This window comes from Pangasianodon hypophthalmus, chromosome 16 (genome assembly GCF_027358585.1).
Source record: "Pangasianodon hypophthalmus isolate fPanHyp1 chromosome 16, fPanHyp1.pri, whole genome shotgun sequence".
Classification (NCBI taxonomy): domain Eukaryota; kingdom Metazoa; phylum Chordata; class Actinopteri; order Siluriformes; family Pangasiidae; genus Pangasianodon; species Pangasianodon hypophthalmus.
The window spans coordinates 17,254,328-17,273,424 of NC_069725.1; the positions used below are offsets into that span (position 1 = coordinate 17,254,328).

General features: G+C 37.7%; 1 protein-coding gene across 1 annotated transcript in view; it reads right to left on the reverse strand.

The window, feature by feature from the left end:
- The window catches only part of rapgef3 (Rap guanine nucleotide exchange factor (GEF) 3), a 35,548-nt gene that overhangs the window by 4,326 nt on the left and 12,125 nt on the right, over positions 1-19,097 (reverse strand). Inside the window, exons 4-20 of the mRNA XM_026920774.3 lie at positions 14,317-14,438; positions 13,993-14,173; positions 11,744-11,828; positions 11,588-11,648; positions 11,025-11,101; positions 10,691-10,837; positions 10,464-10,570; positions 6,507-6,595; positions 5,766-5,844; positions 5,366-5,516; positions 4,875-4,957; positions 4,501-4,531; positions 2,440-2,518; positions 2,106-2,243; positions 1,752-1,849; positions 1,287-1,412; positions 637-818 (exon numbers count right to left, since the gene is read on the reverse strand). Of these exons, the coding sequence (XP_026776575.1) occupies positions 637-818; positions 1,287-1,412; positions 1,752-1,849; positions 2,106-2,243; positions 2,440-2,518; positions 4,501-4,531; positions 4,875-4,957; positions 5,366-5,516; positions 5,766-5,844; positions 6,507-6,595; positions 10,464-10,570; positions 10,691-10,837; positions 11,025-11,101; positions 11,588-11,648; positions 11,744-11,828; positions 13,993-14,173; positions 14,317-14,438 (1,836 nt within the window). The remainder of the gene's footprint in view (positions 1-636; positions 819-1,286; positions 1,413-1,751; positions 1,850-2,105; positions 2,244-2,439; positions 2,519-4,500; positions 4,532-4,874; positions 4,958-5,365; positions 5,517-5,765; positions 5,845-6,506; positions 6,596-10,463; positions 10,571-10,690; positions 10,838-11,024; positions 11,102-11,587; positions 11,649-11,743; positions 11,829-13,992; positions 14,174-14,316; positions 14,439-19,097) is intronic.

The window sequence follows — 19,097 nt, forward strand, 5'->3', positions numbered from 1 at the left end:
ACAATCTCTGCCGGACCTGAGACTCGAACCCACGACCTTCAGGTTCACCTTCGGGTTGCAAGTCTGACTCTCTATCCATTAGGCCATGACTACCCCCGTAATTCAGAATGATGGCCAACTTATGACTGGTCATTGCCCACACACATCATATCAAAAGTAGTGTGTAAACATTCTAATGAGTGTAAATGACTTCTGGGGCAGTTCGAACTTCCACTGCTCTAGGGTTTAGTGTTTGGCCTTAAGTGTTTCAGAAAGAGGCTGGCTGATTTCCAATGATGTCAGACAGCAAAACTGGAAGGAAGGGATTAGTTCTATATGCAAAATACAACAGTATAAGCTTTGAGTATTTAATTAATAGATATATTCAGATGATCTTGGTAGAATGTCAGTACAAAAGTATGATATAGTATAATATCATATAATAGTACTTAGTGTAATAGTGAGGAATAAAACACAATGAAGCATGCTGTTACAGGAAAATAATTAACAATGTAATGCTACCCCCAATAATTAATATAAACCTGTGATTTGAATTATAGCCAACACTACTGTTATGATTACCATAATTCCTTATCACCAGATAGTGATGCTTTTAGATTTGCTCTAAACACAAAGTTGTGTTGCAGTAACACTCACACAATTGCTATTTTAATGAACTTCTTGAGCAACATGGATCTTTTCATTAGGTCCTCACACAAGCAGAGTTCAGTCACCACCCAGTACTGCACTTCATTGAAATGTCGCACAAATTGCTCCAGATTAGCTGTGGTGGCTCCTGGGAATTTGTGCCGCCCAAAAACATAGTAGACAAGCTCTGCCTATAGCACAACAGTGACAAGAAATTAGTTTATATAATTAAAATTCATATAAACATAAATGATATACCAAAAAAAAGACAGAGTTTCTTTTGAATGTCACACCTTTAGAAGAGAAACAAACTTGTTTCTTTGTCCTTCTGTGTTGCTGAAAGAGAAATTGTATACCTATAGCCTAAGACTTTTGCACCCATCAGATAAGGCTGGGTTGTTTTTCCATGAATGATTAAATCATACACCAGTCACACCAATGAGAACCACATGAATAAGTTAGATAGCCACACAGAAACATTTTTCTGTATTGTTCTCTCTGATTCAGAAACCTTGTCTTTAGACAGATACACTGTCCACCTTTTTGCTATGGCTTCTTCTTTCTTCAAGTTAATAAGTGTCAGACTGACCCTGCGATACAGAAGTGTTTATGAGTGCTCATGATTCAGGTAACATGGAAAGATACAATGAATGCTTTACTTCATGCATGGCCATGAAGAGTTCCCAGTCGTAGTTGGTGAGGTGGCTGGCGATGTCCTTAGAGCACATCTGCTCCAGGAAGTCAACAGTGCTCTGCTCTGGACCAAGCTGCTCTTTCAGAGGGGTCTGTCAAAACACAAATATGACAGAGAACTTTTCTTACTATGGTGCTTCAGTGCAAGAGCTATTAGAACATTAATTTCCAATGATATGGCCCAGACCACCAAACAAAATTAATCATTAAACCTGTGCCAAATCAAACATACGGGCCAATGATCCGCTGTGGCGACCCCTAACGGGAGCAGCTGAACGAACAACAACAACAACTAATGCATTATGTCAGTTACGGGAACATTAATGTAAAGCATTACAAAAATATCTGTAGCAGCAGTCATCTTGGCTGGAGTCAGTAGTTTTTCTTGCATAAGTACACACTTCAGTGTTTCATAGATGAGAGGCACTCACCAGTTGCTCCACCTGAGATGCAGTGCACAAGAAGAGCCTCTCGTTCAGCCCCAGAGATGTGAAAACGGCTGTAGCATCCAGCTTGAGCGGAACTCTCTCTAAGCAACACACAGCCAAGCAAGTTTATACATTTCATGGGGAAAACCCTTCAGCTCATCATCACATCTTATATTACACTTACTAGTCATATTTCTGTCCTTGTGTGGGTGGTATTGAATGGGATAAAACAAGTTCAAGATCTTAATTAAATATTTCTGTAATCTTCACTGCACTCTAATTTTATAGATCTCTCTTGTGTCCATTTTTACACCAAAGTTTGGTCCAGAAATCTTGCAGTACAGTCTCATCTCATACCTCCTGAAGAGTTCATTTTGACCACCACATGGTCTTCACCTGGATCCACCAAAACATCCATAATGCCCTGGACTGAGCAGTTCACAGGCAGCATCAGCGTCAGAACATTGTGTTCAGGTTTGAAAATCTCATACAAGACTGCAAACACGTTAAATAGATCAATTACTGAGATATCCCAATAATTATAAAATTTTATATAATGTTTACTATTTTATACTATTACTATTGTGGTGTTCTGACAAATTACATATGTAAAAATGCACTACAGAGATTAATAAAAGAAACCATGACAAAATCATGCAATAATCATTAAGAAAATGCAGAGAAGTTTGACCTTTGTCTTGAGCTCTGATTGTATGGCACTTCCCAAAAGGCTCCTCATAAGTGGCAAACCAATCAAATTTTTGATTCAACTGAAAAAATTTTGGAAAATCAAAGCCAAAATAAATAAATTAAAATTAACCACCTGTAACAACTGAATTCTCTAATGAGTATATTCATATTTTTTATCTCTAAAGACATTTGACACTATGAATTATCACATCTTTTTCTTTTCTCCTGTTTGTGATTACAGTATAACATCAAATAAGGTAGGTTGCAAGAGTTTCAGAAGTGAGTGTATATGGTATTATGTAGCTGCTGTCCTTCTCATGCCTGGAATGTGAAGAGTAAGAACTAGAACTTAGAGTTAGGAAGAGGTTGGCAACAAGAGGCATGCCCAAAATATTTAACAGGATCTCCTCCAGGCCTTTGAGCATATCTCTATTTCAGTTTGAGTTTCCATTGTGTAAGTGGGAAGGTAGTTTTATAAATATAAATGATAATTACAGGACTGTGGCATAAATTATTAACCTGAACTATTTTGCAAGAGTGATTTTGCTAAATTTCATAAGAATGAAGTAACAGAAAAACTTGACTGCTGTACCAGCCACTAGCCATTACTTTTCCTGACAATCAAACAGAAAATTAATAAATTACACATGCCACTCATGTATTAAATATAACATGGTGTGACTGTTATTCATTCCCTTTTCCATCACAACAGTTTATGAGACCAAGCACACTGTAATTTCCCATGAAATCTTTGTAGATAGTGACAGACACCTTACATGACAAACGATAGGGACGCTAATGCCATAGGGTGGGAAAAACGTTTCGCCTTAGTTAATTAAGCATTCACATTAGCTTAAAACTTAATATCTCCCATAACTTCAAATGTGAAGAAATTTATTAAATAGAACCATTTTTACACACATAACACAACAGATTATAATATTAAATATAAATAATATTAAAATGTAATTTAACTTAACACTATCCAAGGTATGCAAAGAAATGACCTGTAGCATTTGGTTTGTAGGTAGGTTTTACATACCCAACCAATCACGGCAGCCTGTATGAAATCGGGTATTTCCATAATATTCACTGAAAGTTGGAAAACACATTTGTGTATGGAATAACATTCTTCTGTGTTACCTCTGAAACGTTGCTATCCTAGTATTTTACACTAGTATTCATATTTTATTCTTTATTAATAGTTTGTAATCTTAATTCTTATATTTGGCTATTAATATATGGTTTTATATATAAACATCTTGATTGTTTCTTCTTGATCTATATATATATATACAGTATATATATATATATATATATATATATATATATATATATATATATATATATATATATATATATATATATATATATATATATGTATATATATTATGAAGGGCCAGACAGGAAATAATTGTATGATAATTAATTACTATTTTATAATTATTTAAAGTGCACATCACTTATCTAAACCAAAGGGAGTATGTTCCTCTACTTTGCAAAAGGCTGGCCATAGTGCCAATGGGTCCTCACAGTCCATTAACAGTGTTAATACAATGTAGCTTTTCAGCATGACTGAGAGGGCTAGGAAAATTGTCAAAAATTGTCAAAAAAAAAAAAATTGTTGACAAATAATGATTTTATTAAGACAAAAACTGATTAAAAATTAAGAGCTTGTTTATCAATATGCCTGATAAAATGCATAAATATATAATCAGAGTTTATATATTCAAGATTTATAAATATAAATTCAGAATTATAACTATATATTCAGGATTTGAATTCAGGATTTTGTTTTAACATTTCTTTTTTCAATCATGTCCCAAGGAAACATATATTGATGAAAATGCATTAAAGAAGATAGATACATAGATAGATAGATCTATCTAACATAATTTTGGCAAGAACTGCTCATGCCATTCACAAGATTATCAGTCTACTACTGTTAGGCTGTTGATTTTTCCATTAGTTAGTGTGTTTATCCTGATATAAAGTTCTTACTAAGGTATTACTGTTTGGATTCTTATCTCTGTGGTTTCATGAGAGATGTAATGGAACTCACCTTCGTAAGGGTTTGGCATCCATTCTCTGGCCTGAAAGGAGAATGGACATGAGTGTAAGACTATAAATGTATAAGGTCATTGAGTATGTTGTAGTATGAGTAATTAACTCTATAGTGGATGCATACTATATGTGTGTGTTGGGTGAAATAATATTTTGGTCAAAAGTGAAAAGACAGGACAAAAAGCTTGATGCTCCTACCACAAATATGCTATATGACTGAAATGCAATGTAAACTTTTTGCACTCCCTGGCAGTTATTTCACCAAAGAAAGGCAAAAAAAAAATGACTAAGATAGTTTTATAATGTGGTGCCAGCACTAAATACATAAACAAAGGCTGCTTTAACATTAGTGTGTATGTGTTTCTTACGTACACTCGGGTTTTTCTCCTATCCTTCAGCTGTTCTTTAAGCATGCTTGAGAGTCTTGTGTCATCCATCACCTCTTCTTTCAGTTTCTGCGCAAAAAAATATCTATCCTATGTTGAGCATTATATTTCAACACCAAAATAAAACTGTTTTTATACCCTACAGAGATACCAAGGTGGAGAAACTAGAAAAGGCCACACAATTGTACACAGATGTGATTACAAACACAATCAGTCAATTTGAACATCCTCTTGCGTTATACTGACAACGACTAGAAATACAGAGGCAGGTTTTTAAAATAACTTTTTTTAAATAGAGGCTTTAAAAATAAAGTAAATGATCTCATGGTCTCGGTCAATCTCAGTCAATAAATAAGCTGATTGCAACTAAGATTGCAGAATCTGAGATTTATTAACATGGAACGCTATTTGAAAACAAAAGATATCTCTTTGCCCTTTGGGCATTTAAACTGAAATGCAGTGACTGACAAAACAAACCTCCAGGAAGTGGGAGGCCACAGGGTCTTCCTTCAGCTGTGAGCCACAGAGTGCCACCCACTGGCTCACTAGTTTCACAATTTTTTGCTTGGTGTTGAGAGCATAAGCTGCTTTTTCCAACTCAGAGCCTTCAGATGACTCAGTGTGGTAGGTACATTGATGGTTAAAGAAAATTAAGCTTATTCATTCATACAAAAGTTGTGCATCTGGTGTATCTAGAATCATAGAAAAATGAACAGGCTGAAGGCCAAGGCAAGGATAGCTGTGAATAAAAACTGGACTATTGTTGAAGTGGCAGCGTACTAACTATTTCTGACACTGGAGAATATGTACCAATATAAGCATTAGATTTCATGAATCAAATGATTTTGTTCATGATATGGTACCAGTGGGAGGATATTGATGCTGAAGGGCAGGGCAGAGCTGTGAAGAGGGCATGAATACTTGGTGTGTTAGAAGGAAGTCACTAACACAGGGATCTGCAGAATCAAGGAACAAACACATATGGAAATACACACACACACACATACACACACACACACACACAAAGAGTATTTGAGCCTCTTTTTTTTTTCAAAACATTTTTCCATTACATATGAATACAGATTTCAATTCATAAGGTTCCAGAATGTCCCATTGACATCTAAATTATTAATAAATTACATTTTAATTAAAACATTTTTTTTTCAAGAAATCTTAAGTACATCACAAAGCTTCACAATATCAGTGATTATACATTTTTATTTGTTCTGTTTAAATTATGTGTAGTGTTGGCCATATGATTTCGTGAATCAAATGATTTTGATTATACCACAACACTGTTGAATTCTCAAATCTGATTGGTCAGAAGGTATTGATTAATTTTCTATAATGGCACAGTAGCTGACAGTAGTGCCAACTAGAATACAAATCACAGATTTATATTACAGCTGGCACTACTGTCAGCTACCTTGCCGTTACAGTACTTAATCAATACTTTCTGAACAATCAGGTTTGAGAATTCAACAGTGCTGTGGTATAATCTATATTATTATACAATGGTTGCAAGTTTATTAGTTTAGTGGTACGTACTAGTTCAGTTGCTGACAACAGAAGTATAAAAGTTATAGAAAGAAATGCTGCACATGCAGGTTATTCACACCTATGGGAACACAGCCATTGGCATCCAGTTTAATTGTCTCCAGGACATGTTCAAGAATCTTCTCTGGTGTTCCTGACATCACTGTATACCTGAGAGGGAAGTCAGTGCGAATATGTGATGAGATGGTGAGCCATGTACAGTCAATAGTACCAAAGCACTAATGTCAAGGTTTCCCCCTTTCATTGCCATTCCAATGCTATGAATGAATGCTATGTTGTTGTGTCCTGTTATTGGTTTGTTACATGGATTTTTTTCACCTGCTTTGTGTAATACATTACTCGCATACCGTGACTGGCCCAATAAATGTTCTATTCTCTTCCCCAAATGAATGTATCCGTGTCCTAAATCCTTTGTTTTCATGTGACGTCACAAAAAACATGTGTACTTTACTGTCTGCCATTTTTGATTCCCTAAACAAGTGCCACATCTCTGTATAAAGACCATCACACTCTGTAGTAAATATGTAAATTTGTGGTATACATGGATGTTCCAATCGAGTTAAGATTCTTCAAGGTTTCAAAAGTTAGTACGAATCAGGACCCTGATACTAAGATGTTATCCGAAGATCGGCATAGGTTATAGAAAGCAGTTTGCTATTTCAAAATTTGTTTTTTTAGTCTCATGACAGTAAAATGTTGTTGATATGAAATTCTGAACTACTGATCCTTGAGTATATTACCTCACCCATCTTAAGTAAGAGTAAGTAAGAGTAAGATATTCCTTTATTGTCCCACAGTGGGGAAATTGCATAAAGCTCATTATGAAGGATTAATCAAACTTTGATATGAGATGCACAACATAATTAGACAATTTTAATGAAAAAAATTATCAACAACATTGACAAACAGCAATTATAAGTAATTAAATCAAACATTTAGAATTTCAAAGGGTAGGAAGGGCTATCTGCATGCCAGGCCAAATACATTAGGTATTAGGTAATTAGCTAGGAAACTAAAATGGCGAAGTAGTTACCAACACATTGCATTGTGTGAAAAATAGAGCAAGAAACTCAGGGCCAAAAAATCATCTACTCACAAAATGTTCTCATATTTAACTCTGTAACCATGTCTGTTTCCAAAAGAACTAATTTTGAGTTATATGCAATCCCCTCCAAAAGTACTGGGACGACAAGGCCAGTTCTTTTGTTTTTGCTATACAATGAAGACATTTGGGTTTGCGATCAAAAGATTACTATGAGACGATAGATTAGAATTACAGCTTTCATTTCCTGATATTTACATCTAGATGTGTTAAACAACTTAGAACAAGGTACCTTTGGTAAATAACACATAATATTTGGTTGCAATAAATGCATCAACCCGGCAACCCACTGACATCACCAAAGTGTTGCATTCTTCTTTTGTGATGCTTTTCTAGGCTTGTACTGCAGCTTCTTTCAGTTGTTTGTTTTGGGGGTTTGCATGCTTAATTGGGTTACACTCTAGTGATTGACTTGGTCAGTCTAAAACCTTCTACTTTCTCCCCATGATGAAGTCCTTTGTTGTGTTGGTAGTGTGTTTTGGGTCATTGTCTTGCTGCATGAAGAAGTTCATCCCAATTAGATTGGATGCATTTCTCTGTAAATTGGCTGACAGAGATGTTTATGTAGATGTCTGAATTCATTCTGCTGCTACCATCATGAGTTACAATATCAATATATTGTAAGATGGATATTCATCAATATATAAGATGACACATATTCATCTTTTGATCTCAAACCCAAATGTCTGTTATACCTAATGTATATGCCATCTTTGTGTCATGGCACACAACAAATTTTGGTTATCCAGCTATTTACGGAAACCTCAACCTCAAGATGGTCTTGGAACAAAAACTCTCTAGAGCACATTACAAGGTGCATGTACATATATAAACATTTTGCACATTCTTGTTCCTTAGACTTAGAACGTAAATCCAAATGTAATGCTCAAGATTGCTTTTACTTTTTCCCTTGTATGATTGACATACAATAGCTTATGCTTGTCAATGTTGTCTAAAATGTTACTACATTGGATATTGGCAACAGTGAAGCATGTAATTCCATATTTGGATAAAATCTATTCACGCATACCATCTGTACACCTGTATCAACTCAATAGATCAGGGTTCTTCAGATCTGGTCCTCGAGGTCCACAGAGTTTAGCTCCAACCCTAATCAAACTCACATGAACAAGCTAACCAAAGTCTTCAGGATTACTAGAAAATTACAGGCAGGTAGGTTTGGAGACTGGAGATAAACTCTGCAGATTTGAAGAACCCTGTGATAGATCATGCTTTACTGTTGCCAATATCAAATGTAGTAACATTTTAGACCTCAATGACAATGACATAAGCTATTGTATGTCAATCATAAACATAATTACTGTAAAATACTGTAAAAATTATTATTTGTTATGCTTATGTTACATCTGTTCATTTCTCAAAATGCAGGAATAAAGTAGGCTTTTCCCTAGATTTCTACTAGCCCTAGCTGTGTAACCAGTGTAATCTCAAACTCAAAATTTTTACAGCAGAATGCTACTGTAGAGGACTTATTTCTGTTTCTCTTCTGTGTCTGTGTATCTGGTCCCCCAACAGAGATATTCAACCTGAAAGTGAGGGAAATCTTTAAAAAAATTGCACTTTCTCGCACCCATAAAAAAATATAATGTTCTGCATGCACACTATACTTACCTAGATACAAATTAATAAAAAAATTAAGACACTCAACTCTTAACTCCAAACTCAAACACTTCCCATTAAAAACTGACCCTAAAAGCGGAACTGTGAGCAATCTTGAGCATTACATTTGTGCTTAGGTTCAAATCTAAGGAACAATGTTTATATATGTACATGCAAAATGTTTATACATGTTCATGTACCTTGCAATGTGCTCTAGAGATCAGTTTTTGTTCCAAGGAGCTAGGACCATCCTGACCTGAGATATTGAGGTTTCCGTAAACAGCTGTATAACCAAAATTTGTTGCGTGTCATGACACAAAGATGGCTGTCGTGGTTTAACCAAGTAAAATAAAAAAAAATAAATAAATGGTGGTTTTGCATTGTCAATACATAGAGGTAATTCACTATACATAGGTAGTTCACTGTGTGAACTCTAGAGACATCCCCAGGAGATAAGCAGTTTATGAAATACTCAAACCAGCCCATCTGGTACCAACATTCTTGCCACAATCAAAATTACAGAGATCACATTTGTTCTTCATTCTTCAGTTAATGTTTGATGTGAACATTAACTGAAGCTCATGACCTGTGTCTGCATGATTTTCTGCACTTGCGTTGCTGCCACATGATTGGCTGATTACATCACTGCATGAATATGCAGATGTACAGGTGTTCCTAATAAAGAGGATGGTGAGTGTATGTAGGTGATATCTGTTTGTGCATTGAAAAACTGATACCAAGTTTTGACCCACTTGACTTTAGACTAAGTGTAATGTAGCACATTATCTGACATTACATCCCTGATGTATACCCTGTCAAAGTATTATGGCACGTCTTATTCTGCTTTTTGTATGGTTGAGTCTGAGCTTTGTTTTATATTTTTTAAATTGGATTTCCTGGTTTTGACCTTAGTTCTCATCAGTTGATTCTGTATTGGATTATGGATTGCTCTGTATTAAGCATGCCTGCCTGTGTTCTGACCTTTGCTATGAACGCTGATTACAATTCGTGGATTCACCCCAGTAAAAGCATTGCTAGGTTTACACTCCCTATATAGCTAAGAATGTGCCTATTTCTTTGTTCACAATTACTGCATTCATTTTAATAAAATAAATCTACTACTTTCCTTGCTTTTTATAGGAGCACCAATATAGGAGAAGTAGCTTGATTATTATTTTTTTAAATTATTTCTGATTATTTTTTACTTTTGACTGTGTTTAAGTCTGTTGTTAATGTCAGTATGAAATTTTTGGACATGCAGAACAATAAGTAAGAACAGAGTTATGTTTTACTTACTTGTTGCTGCTTCCTCCCTGATGGGGTGCCCCTTGGCCTGAGCTTTTCTCGAGGACAAGGACGACTTTCCCGTGTTCCTCCAAACGTACTGTATTTGCCTCCACGTCCTACAATGAGATTAGCATGTTTATTTTCAAAAATTACAAGACATCCACTGAAGACATCTATGCATGTACCTACTCATCTAGCAATTCAGCACTGCATGCATGCACACTTTTGCAGTTTACCTTGAGTATTCGAATAAAATCTTGCTTGTCTACTCTAAGAAATTGACAGTTGTCTTCCCTCAATATGATGGTGGCAGCACGAGGAGCATCATTCACCAAAGCAAGCTGGCCAAAGTCATCTCCTTCATGCAGGGTGGTCACCAAGCCCTGTGTCAGACACACACACACACACACACACACACACACAGAGTAAGGTTTCCTTTACTCTCCTCACAGGCCACATACTATGTAAGAAGTTTTAGAACAATGTGGTGGCCTTGAATTCAATGGCCACCATACAAAGGAGTTTTGGAAAAAGCGGCACTGTAACAAAGGTCCATCGTGATGAGTTTACCTTGCCATGTGTGATAACATTAACAGACCCCTTCCAGATGATGTACCAGGATGTGCCTTTGTCTCCCTGGCTGAACACTGAAATAGTAGCACACTGAGTAGCAGGAACATCAGTGGTGTACTTACACATAGACACACCCATGCTGTTAGTTAGTTAAGAAAGTATGATCTGATGATATCAATTATCAATATGGGTGGCTAATCAATTTAGTATCTATTAGTTTTGCAGTGAAAGACTGTACTGGTCTTAATCAAATAATATTTATGGTCTTCTGGCAATGAGGGTGAGCTCAATGATAAGATTAGCTTCTGTTGCATAATCAGCTGCAGCTGGATAGCCTACACTTCCTATTCAACATGCAAGGCCCAGCTCTCTCAAATACATAGCTGAATAATAAAATAACATTAATCCACCATGTAACATCTACACATTATTCATCACTGTGGTTTGATGTTTTCTTGTATTTAATCACAGCCTGCATCGCCTTAACACAGGCAAGTCATTAGTACTATCCTCTGCTCTTGCTCACTGCTGTTTAAGTGTCAGTATGCTTTTGCACTCACACACTGTGCCTGCCTTGGCATAGGACTCAAACACAAGCACTGCGGCCAGCTCTTTGCGCACCTAGAAGCACCAACAGAGGGAGATAAAGAAAAAGGTGTGAATGCATGGATGTGTTACAGAGGCAGGAGGAAGCTGGACAGAAAGTGCTCACTCACAGAAGTAGACAGATGGGCGACAGCCTTGACATGCAACAGCTCCTCATAGATGACTTCCACATCCTCAGCTGATCTTTGGCTTGGACTAACATAAAAAATGGTTATTACATAATGAAAATGTACTATATGACAATATGTCCAATGCAGTACCTGAGAACCTGCGATTACATAATCATTGTTCGGTCATTTCAAAGTTTGCTCTTTATTTGTGCGTGCTGTAAATTATGTGCACCATTTTTTAATGTTTGTCTGCTAAGCAGAGATTCATGTGTTGCATGACAATCTTTTATAATTGCACTGTGTATAATTGCACTCTGACATTGCTTAATCACAATTATTTTATCTGATTGCAAATAATCATTAGATTCCACAGTCATAGGTTTCCATATAAATAAATTATTATCTAATTTTTAGTTAATTTCTTCATACACTGAAATCATGGCACCATCATAATTACATTTATTTTTAAATGAATTTCATGTAACACATTTGTGTAGTAGTAAAACAAAATGTGCTGTAGATGGCATCATTCCATACATTAGTACAGAACAGCACATTATTTATATAATAGTTTTGCTACAGTTTGTTGTTATAGGTTTATTGTCAAGTAAGGTTTATTGTCATTTCTAAGGTATTTCAGTAATAGATTTTATGTGTGATGACCTGGGAAAACCATGGTGAAATTTCTGAGTATAGATTTTCCTGAATTTTTATTTTTCTCTTTTGCATGTATCTTAACCAAGAGTTCCTGGCTATTCCCAAAAGTGAAAATGGAGAACAGTGAATTTAAAGATTCCATTCCAACTGTGGTGTAGGAGCACCACAGGATATATATATATATATATATATATATATATATATATATATATATATATATATATATATATATATATATCAGCCATAACATTAAAACCACAAGATAATCAATGTTATTCACTACACCTGTCAGTTGTCAATGCTATGGCTGATCGGTGTACATCCACCCACACACCAATCTGCCACATTAGAACCACTGACAGGTGAAGTGAATAACATTGATTATCTCATTACAATGGCACCTCTCAAGGGGTGGGATATATTAGGCAGCAAGTGAACCATCAGTTCTCGAAGTTGATGTGTTTGAAGAAGGGAAAATGGGCAAGCATAAGGATCTGAGCGACTTTGACAAGAGCCAAGTTGTGACAACTGGGTCAGAGCATCTCCAAAACAGCATGTCCGGTGATCCCGGTATGCGCTGGCTAGTACCTACCGAAAGTGGTCCAAAGAAGGACAATCTGTGAACCGGCGACAGGGTCATGGGCACCCAAGACTCACTGATGCATGTGGGGAGTGAAGGCTAGTCCGTCTGGTCCGATCCCACAGAAGAACTACTGTAGCACAAATTGCTGAAAAGTTAAAGCTGGCTATGATAGAAAGGTGTCAGAACACACAGTGCATCGCAGCTTGCTTTGTATGGGTGTGTTGTGGTATCTGGCACCAACACATTAGCAGAAGATCCTTTAAGTCCTGTAAGTTGCGATTGAGATTCCCCAGATCTCAATCCAATCGAACATCTGTGGGGTGTGCTGGCCATCAAGTCCGATCCATGGAGGACCCATCTCGCAACTTATAGGACTTAAAGGATCTGCTGCTAACTTCTTGGTGCCAGATACCACAGCACACCTTCAGAGGTATTGTGGAGTCCATGCCTCGACGGGTCAGGGCTGTTTTGTTAGCACAAGGGGGACCTACACAATATTAGGCAGGTGGAGTTAATGTTATGGCTGACGGGTATACATATATATATATATATATATATATATATATATATATATATATATATATATATGCTGGGGTAAGTTCCTACCAGCTTTGCACACTGTTTGGGAGTAATTTTCAACCATTATTCCTCGCAGATTTGCTCAGGTTAGTTGGATGCTGTTTGTTGACTGCAATTTTCAAACAGTGCCACAGATTCTTACTGGAATTCAAGATCTGGACTCTGACTTGGCTATTGTAGAACTTTCACCATTCTGTTTTTAACCACTCCTGCATTGTTTTAATCTTGTGTTTGGAAACATTGTCCTGCTGAGAGGTGAAGTTTCCCCCAAGATTGTTTTATATATATATATATATATATATATATATATATATATATATATATATATATATATATATATATATATATATATATATAAGCATGTGTCAAATTTCCACAATTGTGAAAGGCTTAAATGAAAGTTAATTCACATGTTTATTTGGATTCTCACCATTTGCGGAGTTTCATATTCAGAAGAGCATCAGGGCCCATCTGGACCAAGAGTGATAGACCTTCTTGAAGCTCTTCTTCTTTTGAGTCCTTTTCACTGGTTGTGTTATTCAGATCAAACTCTGTCTCCATAAATCGGTAAAACTGTGTGTCTTTGTCATGGAAGTTCAACTCTTGCTTCACTAAATGGAGATATATGGAATTTTATGTTCAAAACAGACCAGCTCTTGAATGCAGGGCACCTTCTCATCAGGTTAGGAGTTATGTGACTGTAAGTTTTTTTTGTTACCAACATATAAATGAATAGGTACTGTAACTTAGTTACCATTTACAATAATGCCCTCATCCACTAACACCTGCCACATGCCAACTGCCTGACTCCGGGACTGGGAACAGTCATTCAGCTTCATCAGCCAGTCAACAAGCTCCTTCCCACTGCAACACTGTCTGCATCACAGAAAGAATATTTAAAGGAGAATGTAAGTGAAAAAAGAGATATTGTAATAATACTTAAAATTATATATATACACACACACGAGTATTCAACACTCTTAAAATTCTTCAGATTCTGGATCATGTCGGGGTCATGATGCTTGCTCTTTATGCAATTTCCCCACTGCGGGACAAATAAAGGAATATCTTACTTACTCTTACTTATTACAAATGACACTAACACAGATTGTTCCAGTCAGTATTTTTATTGCACAACAAATATGCTCTTAAAGTACATTTTCAAAGTCAAAATTCATTATTTGTCAGCAAATCTTAAAAAAAATTTAAAAATGCTGCTTGCATAAGTATTCATTCAACCTAGTACTTGGTAGAACCACCTTTTGCTGCAGTAACAGCTTTAAGTCTGCTGGGGTAAGTTCCTACCAGCTTTGCACACTGTTTGGGAGTAATTTTCAACCATTATTCCTTGCAGATTTGCTCCAGGTTCTTCAGGTTAGTTGGATGCTGTTTGTTGACTGCAATTTTCAAACAGTGCCACAGATTCTTACTGGAATTCAAGATCTGGACTCTGACTTGGCTATTGTAGAACTTTCACCATTCTGTTTTTAACCACTCCTGCATTGTTTTAATCTTGTGTTTGGAAACATTGTCCTGCTGAGAGGTGAAGTTTCCCCCAAGATTGTTTTTTTTTGCTTTGTTTTGCTTTTTTTTAAGCAGACTGACGTCCCCCTAACAAACTTGAAGGGACAAAGGATGTCCCTGTTGTCCCTTCAAGTTTGTCAAGAAACCCAGGTTCTGAGGATGATAAGCATTCCCAGATGCCACCACTACATTTCACTGTAGGGATGATGTTAATTGAGGTATGGTGTATGTTAGGTTTGCACCACACATAGCACTTTGAAATTTGCCCAGATAGAGTATTTAGATCTTAGTCTCATCACACAAAAAACTTGGGTCAGTCTTGTGCTTTTATAAAGCTGTTCTTGAGTAATGGTTCTTTTCTAGCCATCCTCCCATACAGTCCTCAGTTATGCAGAGCTCTTGAAAAGGTTGTCTCGTGCACATTCACTCAGAACAGTCCAGAGTGACTGTTGGACTCACTGTGGCAGAACACCAGTCTCTGTCTTTTTTTTGTGCTGAGTTTTGAGGGAGGGCCTTGTCTGGGTAGTGCGTGGGTGGTGTGATGCAGTTTCCACTTTCTCACTATTGATCTAACAATGGTTACTGGGATGTCCAAACTCTGAGATATAATTTTACATTTATTGCTAAGTTATACAATTCTATTACCTTATCTTTAACATCCTTAAAAGTGCTCCATAGTCTTAATTTTCTCTCCTTTCCTTCAGACTGACAGTCTCTTCAATTACAGTTTAACTGAACTCATTTTTGTTCAGAAACAGTCGAAGGCTAATATATTTATTTCACCTGGAGCATCTGGAACCTGAGGCTTGAATACTTGCAAGAGTAGCAGTTCTCGGTTTTTGATTTTCTAAAAAACACTTGAGAGATCATGAGTTTGCAATAGAAGAAAATGTAAATTTGTCATTGGTTAGTCAGACAAATCTGAGGTTACATACTTTTGCAAGCCACTATACAAAAATACATATATACACCGATCAGCCATAACATTATAACCATTGACAGGTGAAGTGAATAATATTGATTATCTCATTACAGTAGCACCTGTGAAGGGGTGGGATATATTAGGCAGCAAGTGACCAGTCGGTTCTCAAAGTTGATGTGTTGGAAACAGGAAAAATGGGCAAGCGTAAGGATTAGAGAGACTTTGACTACGGCCAAATTGTGATGGCTAGATGACTGGGTCAGAGCATCTTTAAAACGGCAGGCCTTGTGGGGTGTTCCCGGTATGCAGTGGTTAGTACCTACCAAAAGTGGTCCAAGGAAGGACAACCGGTGAACTAGGGACAGGGTCATGGGCGCCCAAGGCTCACTGATGCGTGTGGGGAGTGAAGGCTAGTCCGTCTGGTCTGATCCCACAGAAGAGCTATTGTAGCACAAGTTGCTGAAAAGTTAAAGCTGGCTATGATAGAAAGGTGTCAGAACACACAGTGCATCGCAGCTTGCTGCGTATGGGGCTGTGTAGCCACAGACCTGTCAGAGTGCCCATGCTGACTTCTGTCCACTGCCAAAAGTGCCTACAATGGACAGATGAGCATCAGAACTGGACCACGGAGCAATGGAAGAAAGTGGCCTGGTCCGATAAATCACATCTTCTTTTACATCATGTGGAAGGCCGGGTGCGTGTGCATCGTTTACCTGGGGAAGAGATGGCACCAGGATGCACTATGGGAAGAAGGCAACCCAGCGGAGGCAGTGTGATGCTCTGGACAATGTTCTGCTGGGAAACTTTGGGTCCTGGCATTCATGTGGATGCTATTTTGACACATACCACCTACCTAAACATTGTTGCAGACCAGGTACACCCCTTCATGGCAACGGTATTCCCTAATGCAAGTGACCTCTTTCTATATATATATACACATACTTATATATATACTTTATATATATATATATAAAATATATATACGACTGAGGTGAGACCCCTGAGCAAGGCACCGAACCCCCAACTGCTCCCCAGGCGCCACAGCAAAAAAAAAGGCTGCCCACTGCTCTGAGTGTGTGTTCACAGTGTGTGTGTGTGTGTGTGCACTTGGATGGGTTAAATGCAGAGCACAAATTCTGAGTATGGGTCACCATACTTGGCCACACATCATTTCACTTCACTTCACTTTAAGAGCTTCCATCTAGCCACCCTACCCCACAGCCCAGACAAATGAAGAATGCGAGAGATTGTTGTCACATGCAGAGAGTAATCAGTCAGATATCCCTGCAGCTACTTTAATGTTGCCATAGGTCTCTTAGCAGCTTCCCTGCTAAGTTTTTGTCTTGTCCTTTTGTAAATATTGGAGGGACATCCTGTTCATGGTGATGTCACTGTGGTGCCCCATTTTCTTCACTTGTTTTTGATGGCCTTCACGGTCTAATGTTTTGGAAATTCTTTTATACCCCTCTCCTGATCAATAACTTTCAACAAGTGAGATCCCGTAAATGCTTTGTAAGCTCTTTGCGGACCATGGCTTCAGCAGTCAATTGGAACCAAGAAGATGTCAAGAAAATCCTACAGAAACAACTCATCTTTATTTGGGGCTAATCAGAAAAATTTCATTGATGACAGCTGTATGATAATTACTTTGAACATGAGATGAAATGTTATAAAAGGGTGTGCACACTTATGCAACCAATTTTTTTTTATTTTTCCTATTTTTCCCTAAAATGTTTCTGATTGTTTTTCACTTAATTTTATACGTTGTAATTTCATATTGAGGGTGGAAAAAGTTCTGACATGATTTATCTTGGATTCATTTTTTTCATCACAAAAACCTGCCATTTTAACAGGGGTGTGTGGACTTGAATTCAGGTGTTCCAATCACTTCCATGGCCACAGACTGCTTCTACAAACATTTGTGAAAGAATGGGTCACTCTCAGGAGCTGAGTGAATTTAAGCGTGGTACTGTGATAGATTGCCACCTTTGCAATAAGTCCATTCGTGAAATTTCCTCACTAAATATTCCACGGTCAACTGTTAGTGGTATTATTACAAAGTGGAAGCAATTGGGAACAACAGCAACTCAGCCACGAAGTGGTAGGCCACGTAAAGTCACAGAGCGGGGTCAGCGCATGCTGAGGCGCACAGTGCGCAGAAGTCACCAACTTTCTGCCGAGTCAATAGCTACAGACCTCCAAACTTTGTGTGGCCTTCAGATTAGCTCAACAACAGTGCATAGAGAGCTTCGTGGAATGGGTTTCCATGGCCGAGCAGCTGCATCCAAGCCTTACATCACCAAGCAATGCAAAGTGTCGGATGCAGTGGTGTAAAGCACGCCGCCACTGGACTCTAGAGCAGTGGAGACATGTTCTCTGGAGTGACGAATCACGCTTGTCTGTTTGGCAATCCGATGGACAAGTCTGGGTTTGGCGGCTGCCAGGAGAACGGTACTTGTTCGGTGGAGGGGGGATTATGGTGTGGGGTTATTTTTCAGGGGTTGGGCTTGGCCCCTTAGTTCCAGTGCTTCAGCATACCAAGACATTTTGGACAATTTCATGCTCCCAACTTTGTGGGAACAGTTTGGGGGTGGCCCCTTCCTGTTCCAACATGACTGCGCACCAATGCACAAAGCAAGGTCCATAAAGACATGGATGAGCGAGTTTGGTGTGGAGGAACTTGACTGGCCTGCACAGGGTCCTGACCTCAACCCGATAGAACACCTTTGGGATGAATTAGAGCAGAGACTGCGAGCCAGGCCTTCTCGTCCAACATCAGTGCCTGACCTCACAAATGTGCTTCTAGAAGAATGGTCAAAGATTCCCATAAACACACTCAGAAACCTTATGGAAAGCCTTCACAGAAGAGTTGAAGCTGTTATAGCTGCAAAGGGTGGGCCAACTCCATATTTAACCCAATGGATTAAGAATGGGATGTCATTAAAGTTCATGTGCATGTAAAGGCAGACATCCCAAAACTTTTGGCAATATAGTGTGTTTATCCACTATCCACCCTCTTTCACCTCTATTTTATTTATCAGGTCGTAAATTTTTAATTCCTAATTCTTGATGATTATCTTGTGCTTTTC